The following is a 20307-nucleotide window of genomic DNA, read 5'->3' as shown; positions in this document are numbered from 1 at the left end:
TATAGTGTTTTATTTATGGGCGACAGTGGCGCAAGAGTTAGAGAGTTTGTCCTGTGATCTGGCACGTTGCCGGTCACTTGTTGTGTCCTTGGGCAAGACACTTGCATTGCCTGCTGGGGATGGTCAGAGGGCCTGGTGTGTGCGAATGGGTGAATGACTGACTGTAGTGTGAAGCGTTTGGGGTCATCGGACTTGATAAAGTGCTATACAAGTACAAGTCATTTACCATTTATTTGGGACATCTCCTCCACTGCTGGGCATATTTTGAGTTAGCTTTAAATTATACTGTAGGAGATCTGTATTTTAATGAGCAAACTCATTTAAATCCAGCCACCCATGCTTATAATGAAATACATTGATAACAATGTTTTTAACGTAAGTGGAAATATGAAATTACAAGAAGTGCGTACTACTGCTTTCAGCATCAATGCGGATACAGAGAGCAAAACCCTCTTATCAGAGCCTTTTGCAGTCATTTAGCCAGTAAAGTTCAAATATTTTTGAAGGTTTATGTTCTTTTGTTCTATAGATTAACGTAGAATTTGGTGATAAAAAGATCTCAAAATAATTTTTCTTTAATAGACATATGAGAAAGGTCGATATAGACAGATAAACAGATAAGATGAACAGCCAATGATAAAAAAAAGAGTTGCTCCTTTCTGGACCAGTCCAGTGGCTGGAATAGAGCCTTGAAAAGTTAGACTGATGCAGACAGCACAGTGGCAGCCATTCGCTCTAACAGCTAATGATTGAGCAGCTGCAGCATTAATTCAGATAACATGTAGGTCTTCATTGAGTCCAATGTGAGCGCCCCGAAAGAAGAAAAGTCAGAAGACACAGCAAATGACATTGTTGGCAAGAAGGGCCTGAAAAGTTCAGTCAAGTGGAGCTGCTTAAAGTTGGACAATAAACAAAGTAGTGTGCACTACAAATTATGTCAAGCCTATGTTGCGACAAAGTCGGGGAACATCACCACCCTGTTTTACCACCTGAGCCGTACCACCCACTAGAGTGCGCAGAGTATATAACTTAATCCCACATGAGAGCGAGTGCTAAACCGTCCCATCCCCCTGCCCCTGAAAACAGCGCCTATATAGCAACAACCACCGACCATAGTCAGCTTTCTCTATCCTCGTCCCCTATTAAAAATTTTGATTTCTTTTATGTTTTGATATATATCAATATAGACTGATATGGAAAATATTATGGTGATAGGATATTTTTCCATATCTTCCAGCCCTAGATTAGAGTGATCACAGCTACACAGGATTGTTGATTATTTGCTGATTTGAAGTTTGAATGGAGCAAAAGCACCACAGGGTTCTGTTACAATGCACATCTCACACGCCTGTAGATTACAAACTAGTTAAAAATTATTTTATTTCCGGCAGCGGTGAGTGCGAGGGTAGTGCGTGTGACCCCTGTACGGAGGCCTCAGTCCTCAACGTGGCTGCCTCGGTTTCGACTCCCAACCAGTGGATCTTTGTCACGTGTCTTGCCCCTCTCTCTTAGCCCTGTTTTTTATCAGACCACCTTCAAATAAAGGCCACTAAAGCCAGAAAAAGTGATTTTAATTTTGATTCATAGCTTAACCCCTGTGAAATTGTTTCTTTGGGTAACTGATTGTAATCCTGACCGACTAGTGCCGGTGTAATCACCGGCACAGTTGATCTAAAATCCACTCTATCTAAACATTTAAACCCAGTTTGGAGTTGAAGTCCATGACTGCTTTGTAAGAATCTCAGATTAATTCTGCATTAGTATGATTTGACTGTTTTTAATCACATTAAGGACTCTTGTTGCAGTGGGCTGATATTTTTGTCCTGAGACTGTAGCATCACTCGGGACAGAGGGGGAGTGTCAGGCAATGTCATCAACAGAAACAACCCAAGTTTCAGACCCTTCGAGAAAAGCACACAGGAAACAACCTGGGAAGATAAAGGTTGAAGGAAGTTATGTTCTGGATAAAACCCACCGCCAAAACGCGCCTGGGTGAAAAACAGCCCAGTGTCCATTAGTTTCCTAACCCAGGCCCTGGATTCAAAATGGTCAAATTAATTACATTTAAAGACAACGACCTCATAATGTCTGATAAGACTTTCTCTAGATTTGGATAGCATAATTCATAACATATAACTATAAAAAAATTGCTTGTCTTTGGTAAAAGTGTGAGTGTTGAGCATGGCTTGCACCAGCTTACTGTGACTACTGAGCAGGTATAGTGTTGGGGGGGAAAAAGGTATCTCACCTTTGGCATTGCTCTTTCACATATGTTGGTTTGGATAGATTTTTAACAGATAAGCCTTATTTGGAAACTGCCTTTTGTATTTACTTTGCTAGAAATCCGATTTCAGAAAAAATTGGAGTTCAGCATTAAGACGTGATCGTAACCTTATTTTTTTACTGCGCTGTAAAAAATTAATGTTATCTTAGATTAACAAACACTCTAGTATAGGCTAAAATACTGTTCTGTTGAAAAAGTTCAGTAAAGTCTGATTGTCAATAGTTCAAAATGTCGGTCTATGAAGAGTTTACAGGGCTTCTTCTAGACTAGGGTGTTGGTACCTCTTTCCGGCAGTCATTGGGCGAGAAGCAGGGTACACCTTGGACAGGTCGCCGTCAGTCCATTAAAGGTTGTTTAAAGAAGTAATAAAGTGTCAACAACATGGCTGGAGTGGGTTAAATGTTTTTTGACATTCTGTTCTGTTTCTATGATTTGTATGGCTTAACAACACTTGGCATCTACTTGTTCATTCTACAAACCACTCTGTGAAAGACTTTTGGTAAATTTGACACAGCAGTGTTGGTTATGAGTTTAACACTGCTTACTGGGTTAGATTTCCAATGACTGTTGTTAAGGCCACCAAAGAGATGGATGTAACAAATAACCTATTTCTGATCTAAATCACGAAACAATTGATATTTTCGTCTTCTTCTTTCTATACCCACTTTGGGATGGCTGTTGGCACTCTTCATCAGACATCAAGCAGGAGGTTAGGTGAACCCTAGAAAAGTGTCTTGATCAGCAGAGTCACAGAGATTAAATAAGCATGCAGGCACTTATTGAAAACTAAGGGCAATTAGCCTTACATTTATGATTAAAACTACCCTACGTTTGTTCAAACATCATAAAACCAAGATCTGGGTTAAAGAAGGAACTTAGCATAAAACCTGACGCTTTCTGTTCCCTTTCTGAGAGTTTTGGTTCACAGAACCAGCGGTTTCTCTGAATACTTTAGACAAGAAAACTTTACATCCACTCATATATTTTAGTTTAAAGCTTCTGGGAAGCCTCTGAGAAAAACCAGAGCAAATTTTCTTTTGTTAGTTATAACCGTGGTACACTTACTAAAACCTTGTGGGTAGCCTTAAACAGCAGACATTTCACTTTCTTTGTTGTTCAGGGGGAACTGTTTTCATCATCTTGTTCTGATCAGTGTTAAAAGGGGCGGTTTTCTCAGCTGTGCAATAAGTCCAGGGTTTTTTACAGTTCTTTGTTAAAAAGTGGCAGTTAAAAATCTGTACACCATCACTGTTTGAAAGGCTTTGATCTGCTATATTGACGTAAATTGGAGAGTAGCACGCTGGCTGTCTTGTTGTGTTAAGCATATGGGCTAAATTTCTTCCATGTGTGAAGCCCTATGAAGTACAGATCAGTCTTTTCCATAAAAAAGGGAAGGTGGGGGAGATCCAGATGCATTCAACGGCCCTTCCTTGCTGGCAGAAATATGTGGAGCAACCGCCCTCCTCTATATTTCAGAGAGAGAGTGTCTTCTCTTTGTTTTCTCTTATGAGACATCTTATTTCTTTTAAACCACTCTTTTCCTTCTAAATACCCACGCTCCTGGCAGATGTGAGTCATCACTGGAAACAGCGGAGCTATTAAACTGAACAACATCGATCCGGCGTTTTTCATTAGCAGATCCGCTCCGTGTTTTGCAAAGGTTCAGAGCCAAAGAGGAAGTGCTTTGGTTTCTTTGGCAGGAGTGAGGCTCTGGCTTGACTTCTCTCAGTTGGGGGAGTGAAAATTTGCCTCTCTCATGTTGCTTGTGTAAACAAGTGTTGGTGTTTGATATAATTTTTCGACTTCCTTTCAGAGGATTTCAGAGGAGAGAGACCATTGGTGAGGCAAGGTGGCGTGAGCTGCAGCTGAGACAGTTCAGCGGAGTACAACCTCGTGTTTCAGAAAGGAAGTCGTCGAGATAGGAAGAAACAACGCACTATTAGACGTCTCACCCAAAAAAAGATAAAAAAAAAAAATGTAATCAATGTGATACGAAAGACATCATCATTGGAGTGAAAATAAAACAAAGTGAAAGCGTTTCTTTTCTCTAAGGTCTTTCCTATGGAGGGGAAGGACACACAGAGTTACTGTCCTATGTGGTTAAATGGTGGGGGCCTCATGCGCATTAGCAGTAGGAGGCAGTGGTCTGCCTAGCTTTCACGCCACTTGTTCAGACGAATAGCAGTGGAAAGGAGAGAGGTGAATGAGAGAGCGACCGAGAAGGGGTGGGGGAACCAGACAGAGTGGGAGGGGGTTTGCAGAGTACACCAGCGCGAGGAGAAGAAGGGGTACACGGAGAATGAGGCTGCACACTAATAACTCTACGCTCAGTTTTTCTGAAAATCCAACTGCCCTGAACTTTCTGAGGCTGTAGAGAATTACAAGGATGAAGGAGCTCTGTGTGCACCCCTCCCCCTCTCCTTCTGCGTCTTCCGGATGTCCTCCAGGCCAGTCCCCCATGCGATCAGGGCACTCTGGGACCCCTGGGCCGCCACACGCGGTCTCGGCTGGCTCGAGCGTGGCCATGGATCCACTTGGACCTGATTACATGTCCATGTGTCTGTTGGCAGATGAGTCCTACCAGAAGCTGGCTATGGAGACAATGGAGGAGCTGGACTGGTGTCTGGACCAGCTGGAGACGATTCAGACTTACCGGTCTGTCAGCGACATGGCCTCAAACAAGGTAGGGCGGCCGGCACTTTCTGCCCAAATGATAACTGTCCCAGTTTTGGTTTCTAGTCTTGCGTTGGAAATATGTTTTTTTGGACAAACAGGAAATATAAATAAAGTTATGATCGTAATAAAATGAAGCTCTGTGAGCTGATGTGTTGGGTAAAAGCATATCTGATTTTAAAACAAAAGTTCTAATACGTGAAGAGGAAATCCTCCGTCTCTCTTTGCGTATTCAAAGTTAAAAATAAGATGATTATGACCTTGGTCTGTCCTCTTAAAGTTTAAATTCGTGATGTCTTGACTCTGAAATATGATAGAATAGTTATTTTTCACAGCAGACAGCCAGAAACATGCAGTGGACTCAGAGGCTGACATGATGATGACTGGACTGATCTAATTCCTCTCCTCCACACTTCTGTATAACTGCTCTGTCTGCTGCCAGAATGCAAAATGTTTGTTGCCACATTGACGTACATGCAAATCAATTTTTAGGGCTCTCGCACATAAAAAGAGAAGCGGGAATACTGTGTTTTACATATAAGACAACAAGGTTCCTGTTATCTCTGAAGATCTTTGATTCCTGCTTTATAGAATTGCATGGGTTGTCGTTTGCAGACACGTTTTTCAGCTGGCAGTACAGGCGCATGAATATAACTAACTAAATGCACTGTACATTTTTTTATGTGGTTCGCATATTGACTCTTTTATCTTCAGCTCATTTAGATTATTAAGCAAATTAGCTAGAAGGTAGCTAAAAGTATTTGAGGTCATACTACACATGTCCCTTCACCTTATGTCAAAAGCATTAGCTCAGGTAAAGCCTTCCCTTTGCATGTTAAAAAAGTTACTATACGATATTAATAGCATGTACACCCTTTAAGGCAGCTCAGTTAAGGTTCACCCTGGAGAAGTATTAACTTTAAACAACTCTCATAAAATAAACAGGGTTTTTTTATGTAAAGCTGTATAATATGTAAAATCACGGTCTTCATCAAGTTTAAAATGTACAATTGCAAAGGATTGCTTGGATGCAATAGTTTGTGGTCTATAATATTCCAGGTGCCATGTATTCAAACTCTGCTTTGGCCGAAAATATATATTTGGCCTCTTGGAAGAACTTTAACTGTTTTATGTCAAATATAAACCTAAACAACTGAGATGATCTCAGGAAGAGAGGATAAAAGATCATAAGAATGGAAAAAAGAATACAGTTGTTGCAATAACAATAATATTGTAATTGTGTTTTTTTTCTGAATTTGGTGCATGTCACCTGTAAGATGAGCTCTGGACTTTTTTTTCTCCCTTTTTTTAAAGTTACAAATTCATTAGTGACTATGGAGGTTGCATGTATGCAGAAGTAACCCCCCTAAAAGCAAATGGTGCAGCTTGTTGTGTCACCCCTGTCCCATCAGACACCCCCCCCCCCGTACCCCCCCAACACACACACACGCGCACACACACACACACACACACACATTTTAATAAGTTGTGCTGATGTATTAATTGGACTTTGAGTGGTATAAGATTCCTGCTGTATGATAACTTTGAGGGGAAAAATTGAAAGAATGGTTTCACAGTATCACAAAATAAATAAAAAATACTGTAAATAAAATTCTAGTATGTTATAATTCTTTAAATTTCAACTCAAAGTACACAGTTGTTTAAAATAACATTGATAATGTTAGACCCTAATGTAGGCATAATGACGATGCTAACTTCAAACAATGGGGTTAACCCCTCTTTATTTTTTAAGCTACAAATAAATTGCTAGCTAGAGAAGTTTCATATTTGTACTTTTAAAGCCTTTGTGTTATTGCTGCTTCTATTGCTCTTTCTCTCTGTCCTCCAGAGCGTGATCAGTTCTTATTGTTTCAGTCATCCTGTGGCTAAATAGATGCAATATGCCAGACGGTGTAACTCTGCCGTTGGTGGTCTCGTTCAGTCAGGGGGAGTTTCTCCTGAAGTTTATTTGTCAGTGTCATCGGGCGAGATACTGAACCCCACTTAGATCCCATAAACACCACTGGTAGGTCTGTTTAAATAAAAGCCTCCTCTACACCGCTGGCTACATTGAGGAGTTAACTTTGAAACATTCTTGTACCTTTGTTTCTTAGTTTGTTAATATTTTACCAAATTAGTTTTTCTGGTGAATATTTGAGCTGCCTGTTGTGTCCTATTTAGAGCAACGGGATCACCAATACTACCGAAGGAACATGCAGTGTTTTCTAGATAGGTTCTCTGGAGTCCAGAATGTGAAACCATTTAATGAAACAATGATGTCGGAGAACATCTCAAGAGGCTCATGTCTTTTTTCTTAGAAACATCAGCTTCCACTACATAGAAATACTCACTGCTAGAATAATTAAGTATTCTCAAAATCCACTCACATCATTTGTTGCGACTGGTGAGTAAATCAATTGTAATAAAAGTTATTACACTAATAAAACCTCAAGTATCAGCCATCTGATTTCATTAAATTGAAACTAAATATAAATCCTGATCTTCATGTAGACTCAACAAGAACCGATTACTTCCCTTTGCTTTGCTGCACATAAGTTTGCTTAATTTGTACAAAGTTAAACTGAATTACAGCATGCTGCAAATTATTAGTCACCCTCCCCACTGGCCGTGCAGACAGCATGGCGGCATCAGATTATAAACACTCAGGGTGGTATTGTCCATTTTTTTCGTCAGTGTGGTCAAAAGGAGGATTATGATTAGGAGGAATGTTGTCAGACCGTATGATGGGTGACTGTGACCGTGACACCTTTTTCCTGTCTCTTTTTATTTCCTCTGCTTTGCGCCCAGTTTAGCAGACTACAATGACAGCGCTTGCACACAGGCAGGGTCTTTAAAGGTTACTACGTCATTAGAGCTGGCAAGACAATGACCAGAAGGTCGCTGAAGCCCGCTGCTACGCAGCCTCCTCGTCAGGCACAGTGCCATTGTTGACCAATGCTGATTTTGAAAGTGCACAAGTCAACAGTTCATCGCGTTACTCTTTAGTTTGATCATTGTCCTGGATTTGTCGCAAGATTGCAAAAGGCTTAAGAGATGCATTTTTTTAGGTTGTTGTCCTATTTATTCCTATAACCCATGATGCTTTGCATGAATTATTTTTGTGACTTCTGCTTACATGTATACAAATTCTCTCACAGAGCAAATACAGACAAAGGGGGAATGTCAAAAGTTACACTTTAGGCAGGATAAAACAAACATTAAATTCCATTTGTCTTTTAAAGACTGAGAGTGTGATGACAAGGAATAATCTCTAGAATAAGATAATAGCTTATTTTGCTTCTTCATCAACTCTATTGCTAGAGATGGAAAAATTACAATTTTAAAACATACATTTTGATTGAACTATTTCTGAGGGTTTGACCTATTTACCGTCCACTTTCCATAAAAACCTACTGTGTCAAATAAATATGTTGTTAAATATAGTTTACACTATGATACTGTGTGGATGGAAATCTATATGGTTCAGACCTGGTAGATTTGGATTTGAAATTATTTTGACATGCACGTCTCACAATATAAGAAAACAATGTAAAATGAGCACCAGTTCTGAAGGGAAAGTTGCTTGTTTTACATTTATTTAAATTTGCTGTGGAAAAAAAATTGCATCCCTTCTCAGTCATTTTGTGGGAAGGTCTGCGTTGGGACTGGTATTTTGACGATTTCTCTTAAGTGATGAGCCTAAAGTCTTTGAGTTTGGAAGGCCTCTGTGCAATCACCTTAATCTGTAGGTCCCTCTTCAGATTCAGGTCAGGACCACTCCAAGACATTATTATTTCCTCCAGTCAGTTGAAACTTGTTGGTAAAACTAAGATTATTTAAACCTCCTACAGCAACAGCAGGAATTAGATTTATTCATTCCCTGCTAAATGTACGTCCAGTTTCTCTGTTGCAGCCATTATTGCAGCACGGTGGGCATCTGCCATGAGTCTTGACAAAGAGCCTGTTTCTTTTCGGACCCACAGGATCCAGTTGAACCCATAATCAAAGCCAGGGTGTCTCCGTCTTCAGTGTCCAAGGGCGCAGGTGTATCCGGGGGTTATAGGACCACACACCCTGCTAACCGCCCGCCTGGTCAGGGTGACCTAAGAGGGGGAGCCGTTTCCCTGCCCCTCACTATCATTAGCCTCGCCACACTCCCATGCCGTTCCTGGTGATGGCCTTGGACAAACACTGCCATCTGAATTCAGTTAGAGGATTTTTAGTGCCCTGCGGGCTAGCGTGCAAGCGAGACCCCGAGCAAAAGACGAACCAGTCGGAAACTTTAACTCATGTGTGGTCACTCCAGCTTTGAAGCGCCACCGTCCCAAAAAGGGGGGGAAAAAACGACACAGTTATTGAAACAGATGGAGCAGTGGGTCCGGAGCTGTAGCACACGTAATGGACATTAAATTATAGCTGTGCAGTCTCACTGTTAGGGTGGTGGGGAGATCCGACCAGCTAATTCAAATCGTTGAAAAAAAGTCCTCCATGGGTCCTTTATGGAAAAGAAAGGACATGAAACAAAAACATGTTTCTTACTGTAACTCTTCCCAAGTAGTTCCAGTCAACACCTTCTAGGAACTGTGTCCTTTTTGCTGTTGCTAAACTGTGAAAACTTGCTGGATGTGGTTCACTGGGTGTTGACGCTGTAAACAGCTGCACGGGGGGAACAGAGGCCATGTTGGCTGATTCTGGGCTTTGTTCGATTGCGCAGCTGCGTTTTTTTGCTACATGTCCCATAACGTTTCCCTTGCAATCCCATTTTTATTAGTCCAGTATTTCCTCCGTGTAACAGTGAACCCCTTCCCAAAGGAATAGCTTTGCCTCACTTGTGACTTTCCATCACTTCTTGGCTTTTTGCTCAACTTTTTCTCGGGGACTCTAGCGCTGCGTGCTCTGCTCAGGTATGTCAGTAGGCTGCCGCCTGCCTGAGGCCATGCGAGGAAGCAGGATGTAAATGATTTCAGTGAATTACCCTGGTAAGTGAAAAGGAAGTAGGTGGAGGCACATGCTCGGGCCTGTGTTGGAGGGAGGAGCAACGGGGTAGACTGTTTTTAGCCCAGTCAGTCAGGGCACTTATCACTATATGTTTCCTGCCTGACGCCACATTAGAAAAGAGAGACTAGAGAGTGCAAGCAGGCACGAGCTGAACTGGACTGAATACTTGTCGCTCTTGGATTACTGCGGGATTTTCTTTCGTGTCGAGTTCGGGTTTTGTCAAGTGACAATGGGACTATGTTCTTCTGAAAAGCAGGAGAAAAACTTTAAGATGTTAACAGGTTGGAGACAGGTGAGTTTAAAGTCGCATGCGTGCCATTTGCTATCTAAAGCCAGTTTAGAGAATGAATGCTTTCTTCTGAACTCGGATTTAAAAACAACTCTTGAGAAAGCTTTTTCAGTCTTAATATGTGGTGAGAATTGGGGTCAGAGATTCAGAGGCGTTGCCGTGGAATAGCTGATTTCCATGTATTCAGTGGAAGTGTTGTTTCAGATGTTTTTAGACTTATTGTAATTCATTTATTTGTTTTGATTGTGGGTGTTTTTTTTTTGTTTTTTTCAACAAAAAGTTGGAGGATTTTCAATTTATGTATTTATTTTTTTTTACTTTTTGGGGATTCTTGCACTTACGTGAGAACTACGTGCTAACGTAATAAAAGGATGCACGCGTTAATGCAATTCATTAGGCAATCCGTTCTCCACATAGACGTGTCATCATGCCATCAGTGTGCACTGTGTGTTCAAGCTGAACGAAATGACCCTGAATTATCGGCATTTGACCGGCCGTTTATCCCCCTCCCCGTAGTTGCCTCAAAGTTGCACCATTCCTCCTGTTTAAAGCGCTGATGACAGTTTCCCCCTTTTTCTTAAGTCAGGCCACAGCATTCAGAGCGCAGTTGTTTCTTTCATTTGATCCACGGGGACTTGCTTATTTTCACAGTGGGAGACCAGATCTACTGGTTTAGTATAAAGAGTCTCTGTTGGAAGATTTATTTTTCCTCCAATACTAGGTCAAGATTGCTTAACTTTTTCAGGAAGTAGTTGTGCTCGCAGTTATTAGTGGAGATGCACCGATGGGCTTTTCCTGCCTATCGCAATATTCACTGATTCCATTTATTCCCCAAGAATTATAACAAATAGGAACAACAATTGTGCATTAAAATAAAGAAGTTGCAGAAGTATCTCAATAGCTGTGTCTAGAAAGGTTTTCCAGCCTTTATCTGATTTTTATTGAATTAACTGTGATGAAAGATTTTAGTTTTGATGCATTTAATGAATTGTTAAAAATCGGATTTTTCAATATTTGACCTGCTGGTCACCGTTCTAGGGAAACTTAGTCGATTCTCTGGCTCGTTGATTGGTGGATCTCCAGTTATTTTTTATTCTTGGGGACTTTTGTTGCGATCATGTTTCCTTTTATATAGAAGGAATTGAAACTGTTCTTTTAGTAGCTTTCAAATATCCTGTCCCATTTGTACTCATCTCAGGCTCCTCTGCTGCAGACTGTGAGCGTTGACATGCGCCTTGCTCTCTATGGGTTTGATATGATGCGGTATATTTAGAGAGGGGACCACCGTGGGAAGGATGAAGCAGACCATGTGACTCTGTTGCTATGGCATTCAGGCATCCATGTGGTTGGTGGTCCTGCGGTGGGCTGAGCACCTGCGACTCTTATCTGGATCTATCCTCTTACAGTTATCCTTTTATGACACAAAACCAATTAAGATCTGCTAAAATAATTTGATTAGTTACAAAACATTCGTCAAATGGGCCTTTCCCACCAATAAGCGCGCTGCTGCTCGGAAAGCCTCACATTGCGCAGTATGCATTGCAGCTGTTCTGCATTACAGAGCAGAGGAATGGTGTGCAGAGCGAGGGGAGTGAGCGGGAGATGAAGGGGATTCTCCAAGCTCTCGTTTTCTGCAGTGCTGTGCACGGCTCTGTGTTAGGTGAGGGTGGGAGCCTAAGATGGTGAGAGACTCCATGCTCCACTCTCACTCTGACACAAGGGACTCTGCAGACTGAGCATCCCACCTCCTCCTCCTCCTCCTCTTCTCTGCCTTTTCGCCATCTCTCCTCTCCTCTCCTCTCTCTTGTGGAGCCCGTCTTTCCACCTTGCCTCATTCCATCGGGGCTTCGATAGGCTGCTTGTTACCGGATAACACTTGGATCCTGTCAGAGGAAGACGGACAGATGAAGCCATCTGGAAGAGGAGAAAAGGGAGAGGAATATTGATTGCATCTTGGGGGGAATTCCATCACTCTTTGCCATCCTTGAAAACAATGGATGAGGCTGGGAGGAGGCGCATCTGATTAGACTGGGGGATGTAGAGGCTCCCACCACAGCCCTCCTCCAGAGACGGCAGGCGAGGCGTAGTCGCAGCACTCGACAGGCAGCAGACGGTGATTTAAGTCGCGTCTGAAGCGTCGGGGCTGCCAGGCTGGGCTCAGCCTTGGGGATCCACTCAGAGAGGAGCATTCACTGCTTCTGCTGGGGAGCACCAGGGGCTCTGAACAGCTCAGCACCATGCCTGAGGCCAACTACCTGTTCTCTGTGTCCTGGGGATACATTAAGGTGTGTTCCTTTGGAGAATCGCCGATAATGGGACCGTGTGTGTGTGTGTGTATGTGTTACAATGGAGCTGAAAAAATGAGTCTGATATTTGTTGTTGACTTTACAGCGTTCCAGTTACAGATTTTGTTTGAATGTGTTCGACTGATCTTGTCATGACGCCGTTGCTTCTTTGCATCTGTTTAGACGACTGCGGCAGGAACAGAGATGCATGAATATCAGTGGACTGCATTTCTATGTTTTTTTTACGCTTTGCAGTTTTATCAAAATTAAACCGCAACCAAATAGCCATGACCTCAGACCCTTTGTGGCACATAAAATAATGAGTACTATAACGGGAAATGCTTTTATTGCTTTTTTTTATATGCCGTAAAAATAATTTCATATGGTCTCCTTCTTCTATCTTTCCACTTGCAGTTCAAGCGGATGCTGAACCGGGAACTCAGCCACCTGTCTGAGATGAGCCGCTCGGGCAACCAAGTGTCAGAGTACATCTCCAACACCTTCTTAGGTAAGCACTGCGACGCATGTTCACTGCAGCATCACTAAGTAACCGCAGCATCAGAGCGTCGCCGGCCAGCGTTTGTCAGGAATAACAAAGTCTGGGCAAGGTAGAGGCTGTTAGGTTCCTCAAAGCGAGCCATATGCTTGTGGTAAATTTATATTTGGTGTGCAGCGCTGCTCTGAAACCAGTCTGATCTGGTCTGGAGGAGAGACAGAGTCCCCCTCTCTCTCTGACTGCAGGAATATGTGAGGGGAGGAGGGAGAGCTTTGTGCTCAGGGAAGGCTTCCCTCTGGAGAGATCAGGAGCAGTGAGACGAGGGAGAGCTAGGACAGATGCCATCAGCTGCATCCCGACGCTGCATTATTCAGCAGGAGGACAGCAGTGTTTCCCGGTCTTTAAAAGCAGTGCGGCGTTTCATGACTCACAGCCAGCTTCTCTGCGCTGCACACAGCCTCCTATAGATTTTCCACCCTCCTCTGTGACTTGCTGCCTGCATGCAGCCTACTTATCACAACCGTGTTTCCATCTACCTGGGTTAAAATAATCTGGCGGAAGACGCAAAGAGGAGGAAAATTGGGGGCTAACGGATACAGAACACTGTTCTGGATTATTACCATCCTTCAATTTTTGTAAAACTTTGACCTTACGGTGCTGATTTTGTCAGAGAACTATTCTATAAGAAATGAGCACCAGACACGGCATCACATTAAGTGTGTGAGGGTAGTTGGCTGATGTCTTGCCCAACCTCTCTCTTACGTTGAGTTTTCTTCCTGCAATAACAGCTTCCTCAACTTGGAAGCTCTGAGTGATGGTGCATTTACTGTCTGGAGGAAAAAAAAAAAGCTCAAACATTTGACTTTCCAACGAGCCAGTCACTGACCAGAGCCATCCCAGCTGAATTTCATCAGATTCCTGCGACCAGCAAAGTTTTCCTTCCATTTCAGCCCTTAAATAAAACTATACAGCCAAAGGAAACAGTGTAGCTCCGCTTTCTCTTTGAAGCTTAGCGGGTTTTTCTATCTGCATTGCATTTAACCCTGTCAGGTAGAGCTAGATCATTCTCCTGGGTTTTGTGGAGGATGCAGTTGAGACTTCAAGTTTTTTTGTTTGTTTCGCTTCCGCGCGTATGATGATCAAAAACAGTTTGGCACGCACACACACGCACAACCTCATGGCTGTGTGCAGCATGTGAGAACCGCCACCCAGCAGGCAGAAAGTCACTGACTTTGCCCGCATATTTACATGTCTCTTCTGAGCACTTGGGCTGAGGAGAAGGCATTTTTCCACTTTTCTCTGAATTGTTGTTGCATCTAGGTTTGGTTTCGCAGAATGCACACGCCACTGGAATATTGTGTGCCGGCACGTCCCATTAGCAAGACTCATCATGAGGCCGTCGTCGCGTTTGAATGAAAGTTTTTTGGGGGGATTTAATTTATTTGTTTTTTCTTTGGGTTTTTTTCCTGCGGTCAGCGCGAGTTTATTTTTAGTAGAGACAAAATCCGAGGGATTGTTTTAATTAACTAACTGTCAGTGTAGCTATAGTTTGTTGTTGTTTGCTTAGGTGTTAGAGGGCACCTGTTTATGCGGGAAAGTGGGGGCACGGCTAGGAGGCTTATGCAACAAGCTCAGCTCTGCTGGGCTGCTTCTCCTTTTTCTGACTCTTGTTGTGTTCCCCACAGATAAGCAGAATGAGCTGGAGGTTCCCTGTCCGGTTCAGAAGATGAGAGAGAGGAAGAGGAAGCAGGGCCAGCAGCAGCAGGTCGGGATGGTGACACAGATCAGCGGGGGGAAGAAGGTCAACCACACGTCCATCAACGTCGGAAACCGCTTTGGCGTCAAGACGGACCAGGAGGAGCTGCTCTCCAAAGTACGTGAAGCACAGGTGTAATCAACAAAGTACGGCTAAATGAAATTAAAACGGCGGCTAAATCTTTGCGTTCCGGCTTATTCAACAGGACATGGAGGACATCAACAGATGGGGGCTGAATATCTTCAGAGTGGCGGAACATTCTCACAACCGGCCGCTCACCTGCATCATGTACAAAATCTTTCAGGTATTGCATGTCACATTTTCTTTTTTTACAGTAGGGTCAGGGAAACTCTGCCTTCACTTGCTGGGATCAAGAATGGAGCTCTCACATCCTCAGTTGCTCCCTTCATTAACACCAACTTCCCTGTCTATCCTTGCCTCCAGGAGCGAGACCTGATGCGTACGTTCAGGATTCCCACCGACACCTTCGTCACCTTCATGCTGACCCTGGAATCCCACTACCACTCGGACGTGGCCTACCACAACAGCCTGCACGCTGCCGACGTGGTCCAGTCCACACACATCCTCCTGTCCACACCCGCGCTGGATGTAAGTGGCTGAGATCTGCCTCCGGCTTGCTTTTGTAATGACTTCAAGAGAATTCCAACTCATTCATGCGAGTTACGCGGTTAGCAGATGACACCATAACCAACGCCCCTTTCACAATCTATTATGGTTTAATGGGGCGATTTGTATTGCGTCAGTACTCTGTGAATGCCAGAGGGGATGACACATGAAAGGATTGGTCTCCAATTGTTGTCTATTAGCTCAGCTCATTTGGTCAGTTCATTAACAGCCAAGGCTCATTTTCTTTTTTTTCTTTTTTTCCCTCCTTCAGGCGGTCTTCACAGATCTGGAGATCTTGGCAGCCATCTTTGCTGCAGCCATCCATGACGTGGACCACCCAGGAGTGTCCAACCAGTTTCTCATCAACACTAGTAGGTCTCCTTTCAAAGCGTACGATTGATTTAGCTCCACTTGTATGACATCCCAGAAATAATCTATCTAAATGATTTAAAGGATCCATTGTGAAGCTGGAAGGTTATTTAATTTCTTCCTTCCTCATTTATACGCAGACTCTGAGCTGGCTCTGATTTACAACGACGAGTCAGTGCTGGAGAATCACCACTTGGCTGTGGGCTTCAAGATTCTGCTGGAAGACAGCTGTGACATCTTCCAAAATCTGTCCAGGAACCAGAGGCAGGCGCTCCGCAAGATGGTCATTGAGATGGTGAGGAAACTTCTAGATCTGTCTAAGGCTGCAGGTGTTTTTATTTTCCAACTTAAAGACAACCAGACCAGCGTAGTTTTTAGCTGATCCAAACAAAAGGGTCTAATTTTCGAGCTGGTCGAGCGGAAACGTGGCCGATTCTCGTCAGCTGCTGATTTCTTGGTGCATCTCTTCTTAAAACTTAAAACTACGACAATTTCTTATATTCTCTTTCATTCCTTTCAGGTTCTGGCTACCGACATGTCCAAACACATGAATCTGTTAGCAAATTTGAAAACCATGGTGGAAACCAAGAAGGTGACCAGCTCTGGTGTCTTGCTTCTGGACAACTACACTGACAGGGTGCAGGTAAGGAGCGCGCTCTGCTCATTCGCCTCAGAATAAATCACCGCCAGAGAAGCAGCACACTAAGAGCTGCCCTGCCTACAGGTGCTGTGTAACATGGTTCACTGCGCCGACCTGAGCAACCCCACCAAGCCTCTGGATCTGTACCGCCAGTGGACCGACAGGATCATGGAGGAGTTCTTCCACCAGGGAGACAGGGAGCGGGAGAAGGGGATGGAGATCAGCCCCATGTGCGACAAGCACACGGCTTCAGTGGAGAGAACTCAGGTAGAGACCACACACATAGAAATGGAACCCGCACGCTGACATCCCTGTCCTGTTTCCCTCTCACTGACATCAGCCCTGCTAATCTGTTCCAGGTTGGCTTCATAGACTACATCGTTCACCCTCTGTGGGAGACGTGGGCCGACCTGGTGCATCCCGACGCCCAGGAGATCCTGGACACACTGGAGGAGAACAGGAACTGGTACCAAAGCATGGTCCCCCGAAGCCCCTCGCCTCCTTTCTACACCAGTGATGGAGAAGGAGGCCAACAGGGGGACAGAGACGGGGGCTCCATAGCCACTAAATTTCCCTTCGACCTGACCGTGGACAGCAAGAAGAGGCAGGCTGGACACGGAGAGAGCACGCTGGCCGACACCGCTGTCAGGAGTGACCGTCTGAACCAAGGCAGTCCCTCTGATCTGAAAGCAAGAGAAACGACCACGTGTGACGTCTCTCCTGCAGAAACATAGCTGAACTGACTCAAGGTCCTGGAAAGGGACTTGGCTGAATTTACTTTATTGCAGTGAAGGCATCCTGCAGTGAAGCTTTTTGGGGCTGTCTGGCTAAAGAAGGCCTGTCTGAATGCCGGGCACCCCTGCAGACAAGGCTCAGAAACCCTGTTGCAGTCTGTTTTTGGTGCCCCCGGCAGAAGGAGCTGAGACTGTTTCTCTGAAGCAGAGGCTGCTGAGGCACGGCTGGATCAGGGTCCTTCCAGACCAACAGTCTGGGTGAAATGGTATGAATCTAAAAACTAAAGGTTAAGGAAAAAACTTCCAAACTTGAACTTCAGGACGTTTTTTTATCTTCATGTAGAATATTTGTAATATTACAAGACCTAATAACACAACCCAAACTACTGTTCCGTGGGTTACTTGTAACCGAGTAGTTTGTCACTTGTTGGGAAAAGGAAAAAAAAAAAAGTGCCTTTTTAGTTTTGTTTTTATTGTACAACCATGTCTTTTTGTAAGCGTTTTGATAATTTATTTAACACGCTCATGTAGCTGTAAAATGTTTCCAGTTTTCTACAAGAGGACATCATTGTCTCATAGTCTTCCTAATGTTCTGGCAATAGTCTAAAATTATTCTCACAGGTGGATGAATGTGAAAAATCTGTCGACTTCCCAGCACAATTTGCACTTTGTGGCGCGCTGTAGAGCGAGGGCAGTGTGGATCCTGTTTGAATAAGGACGGCGCCCATGTGAAGCCAAATAATTTCCTTTGAACAACCCAGTTTTTTTTTATTTTATTTATTTTCAATTCGTCACGTTGTCCATTGCTCAACTTCTAGACAGAGGGTAGAACAATAACGTATCCAAAGATCCTCCACCAAAAAGAGCCCTTTGATGATTTCACTGCCACGGCTGAGGAGATTCCTCTGACGTACCGGAGCAACCCATGCAGCACCCTCAAGCAAATATATTTTAGAGCCCTCGTGTAATTCCTCCAACTTCTTCAAGCGTAAAAACGTTCCAATGCCGTTGCTGTTAGCTGTTAGCAGCCCTCCATGCCCCTGCATCCGCTTCACATGGTGAGCCATTTTGGAGCCAAGGGATGCCTGGGAGGCTGCGCGCGGCTGAAAGATACCAAACCTTCGGGACAACCTGACAATGCCAACAGCTCTGCAGCTGGTTGCAGATCTGTTCAAAACTTCCTAAAAGGTACCACGATGTATGGTGAGGGGAGATGAGTTTGTAGTCATAACATGACGTTCTTCTTCTGTGAATGTGTGCACATGTGAGCGCTCACAGAGCTGTACAGTACCAACCGTCTATTTATTACCTTCTCCTTGTATATGATAATATCGGTTGCTAATATTTACCATGTATTTGCTATTATTTATATGCACTACCACACGTCAAAGGACAGTTTGACTGAACCTGTCTGTATTTAGTAAGCTATTTTGCTATAAGACCTCTTCTTGAAGTCCTATAAGTATGCTGGCGTTGAGGCTCCAGCCAGAAACGTTTGGCGGCCCGGCAGACGCCCTCCGGGTGTCCGGTCCTGGCCGGATGACGAAGGCTGGACGTTTACTGCAGCATATTGTGTACGGTGACGGGTCATTGTACAGCTGTAGGAATATTTGCTGAAATATTTAGCATTGTTTCAAATGTATTTTTTCAGTGTTTTCCTCACAGTATATTGGTAAAAAAAAAAAGAAGAAAATATGTACAAAAAAATGGTGTATGTTGTGCTCAACAGATGTTTTCCATGTGATTATTAAAATAAGCATGTAAAACAGAATCATCTGGTCTGCTGTGATTGTTTCATAAACTTTAATAGTTTATTCTTTGTAACTAAAGTCTAAACAGCATTAGGCTAAACCATTGATAATCCTTCGATCCCTGAAAGTATCCGAAAAGTCATCTGACTTTGGCGAGACATTCAGTTTACATTTGAAAACAGTCGTGGTGGCGTTCCATGACCTGAAGTGGTACATTTAGGAGATGCCAGAGTTTTCTCACTATATTTACTTAAACTGTACAAAAATCTAAACTAGATTGGTACTTGATGTTCGGCGGAAGCATTTGTGCTTAGAACGCTTGGTCCTGGGCGGGTAAATAAATGGGAACATGCCAGAATGCAGACAGCAGTGCACGTCGTCCTAAAGCGACCAGATTGTCTTTGGATCAGATCGACAGAATCGGATACGTCAGTCAGATCAGATTACGAACTCTGGAACGCCTTCTGAAACGTTTCCAACCCTGTTTTTTTTTTTTTTTTCTTTCTCGTGTTTTTACCTCATGGTTCCAGTTTCGCAGCTACGATAGTGAAGAAGAAACGACAGGTGACCGGAAGAAGAAACGACGGGTTTATCCAGTCGTTACTGTGAAAGTACTGTTACTTTCCCACAGTAACACCTTTTTTATTTGCTTTTGTCTGGCTTTGAGTTCAGCGCTGCTGGACACGTGGTCCGGCAATGTAAACAGGAAGGGTAGAGATAGTGATGCTATGTGCTGGGTCTTCAGGGCATTCACCCTCCCTTCGCTGTAAGCACCTTGACCCCCAACAGATAAGCGGCATAAATACGTGATGAACAGAACAGGGTGCTGAGTAAGGAAGGTCTTTCCCTGGACCATTTAAGCTAAGCAAAGGAAGGAGGATAACAAAAAAAGACTTCTGACACAATGCCAGGATGACTGGCACAAGGAGAACTAAGCAAAAGTATTCATACTCCTTGAACTTCATCCCATTTAGCTATATCATAGATGAAAAGAACAATGGTTTTTCTAGCCTCCGCCAGTCCTGTATTTGGCTCCGTTCATCTTCTCAACGACACTGACAAGCTTCTCTGTCTCTTTTATATCCTCCAACCAAACCATTCTTTAAATTTTGCCACATCTCTCGTTCTGACATGTCTGCTGGGTTCCCTCGCCTTCATGATGCTGTTTGTTCTCCAGCGTTCAACGACAGACCTTCACGCAACAGCTGCATTTATACTGAGATTAAAAGACACCAATATGGATGCTATTGGTAAACTGTGTGATATCTGAAGGCAATTTGTTGCACTGGATTTTATTTAGGAGTATGAGAGCGAGAGAGAGAGAAAAAAAAGTTTTAAAATCCATATGTCCTTATTTTCACTTTTTATGTGCTACTTGGTGTTGGAGAGCACCTGGATTCCTTTA

At 43.5% G+C, this 20307-nt stretch overlaps 1 protein-coding gene across 4 annotated transcripts in view; it reads left to right on the top strand.

Moving 5' to 3' along the window:
- Window positions 1–18922, top strand: part of LOC105925257 (cAMP-specific 3',5'-cyclic phosphodiesterase 4B) — an 82285-nt gene extending 63363 nt beyond the window's left edge. For 2 of the 4 annotated variants that reach the window (XM_036137931.1, XM_036137932.1), the window contains 10 exons: window positions 4855–4967; window positions 12944–13037; window positions 14711–14898; window positions 14987–15085; window positions 15226–15390; window positions 15680–15779; window positions 15918–16072; window positions 16298–16420; window positions 16502–16684; window positions 16777–18922. In XM_036137931.1, coding sequence (XP_035993824.1) covers window positions 4855–4967; window positions 12944–13037; window positions 14711–14898; window positions 14987–15085; window positions 15226–15390; window positions 15680–15779; window positions 15918–16072; window positions 16298–16420; window positions 16502–16684; window positions 16777–17151 — 1595 coding nt within the window. In that variant the 3' untranslated portion in view covers window positions 17152–18922. Of the gene's footprint in view, window positions 1–4854; window positions 4968–11683; window positions 12530–12943; window positions 13038–14710; window positions 14899–14986; window positions 15086–15225; window positions 15391–15679; window positions 15780–15917; window positions 16073–16297; window positions 16421–16501; window positions 16685–16776 lie in introns of those variants that run through there. The other 2 variants (XM_021315620.2, XM_012861003.3) reach the window with 2 other exon arrangements.
- The last annotated feature ends 1385 nt before the right edge of the window (window positions 18923–20307 follow it).

The sequence above is a fragment of the Fundulus heteroclitus genome, chromosome 6, assembly GCF_011125445.2.
Source record: "Fundulus heteroclitus isolate FHET01 chromosome 6, MU-UCD_Fhet_4.1, whole genome shotgun sequence".
Taxonomy (NCBI): Eukaryota; Metazoa; Chordata; class Actinopteri; order Cyprinodontiformes; family Fundulidae; genus Fundulus; species Fundulus heteroclitus.
Note: the sequence above shows the minus strand (reverse complement) of the source record. Positions and strands in the feature narration are given on the sequence as shown.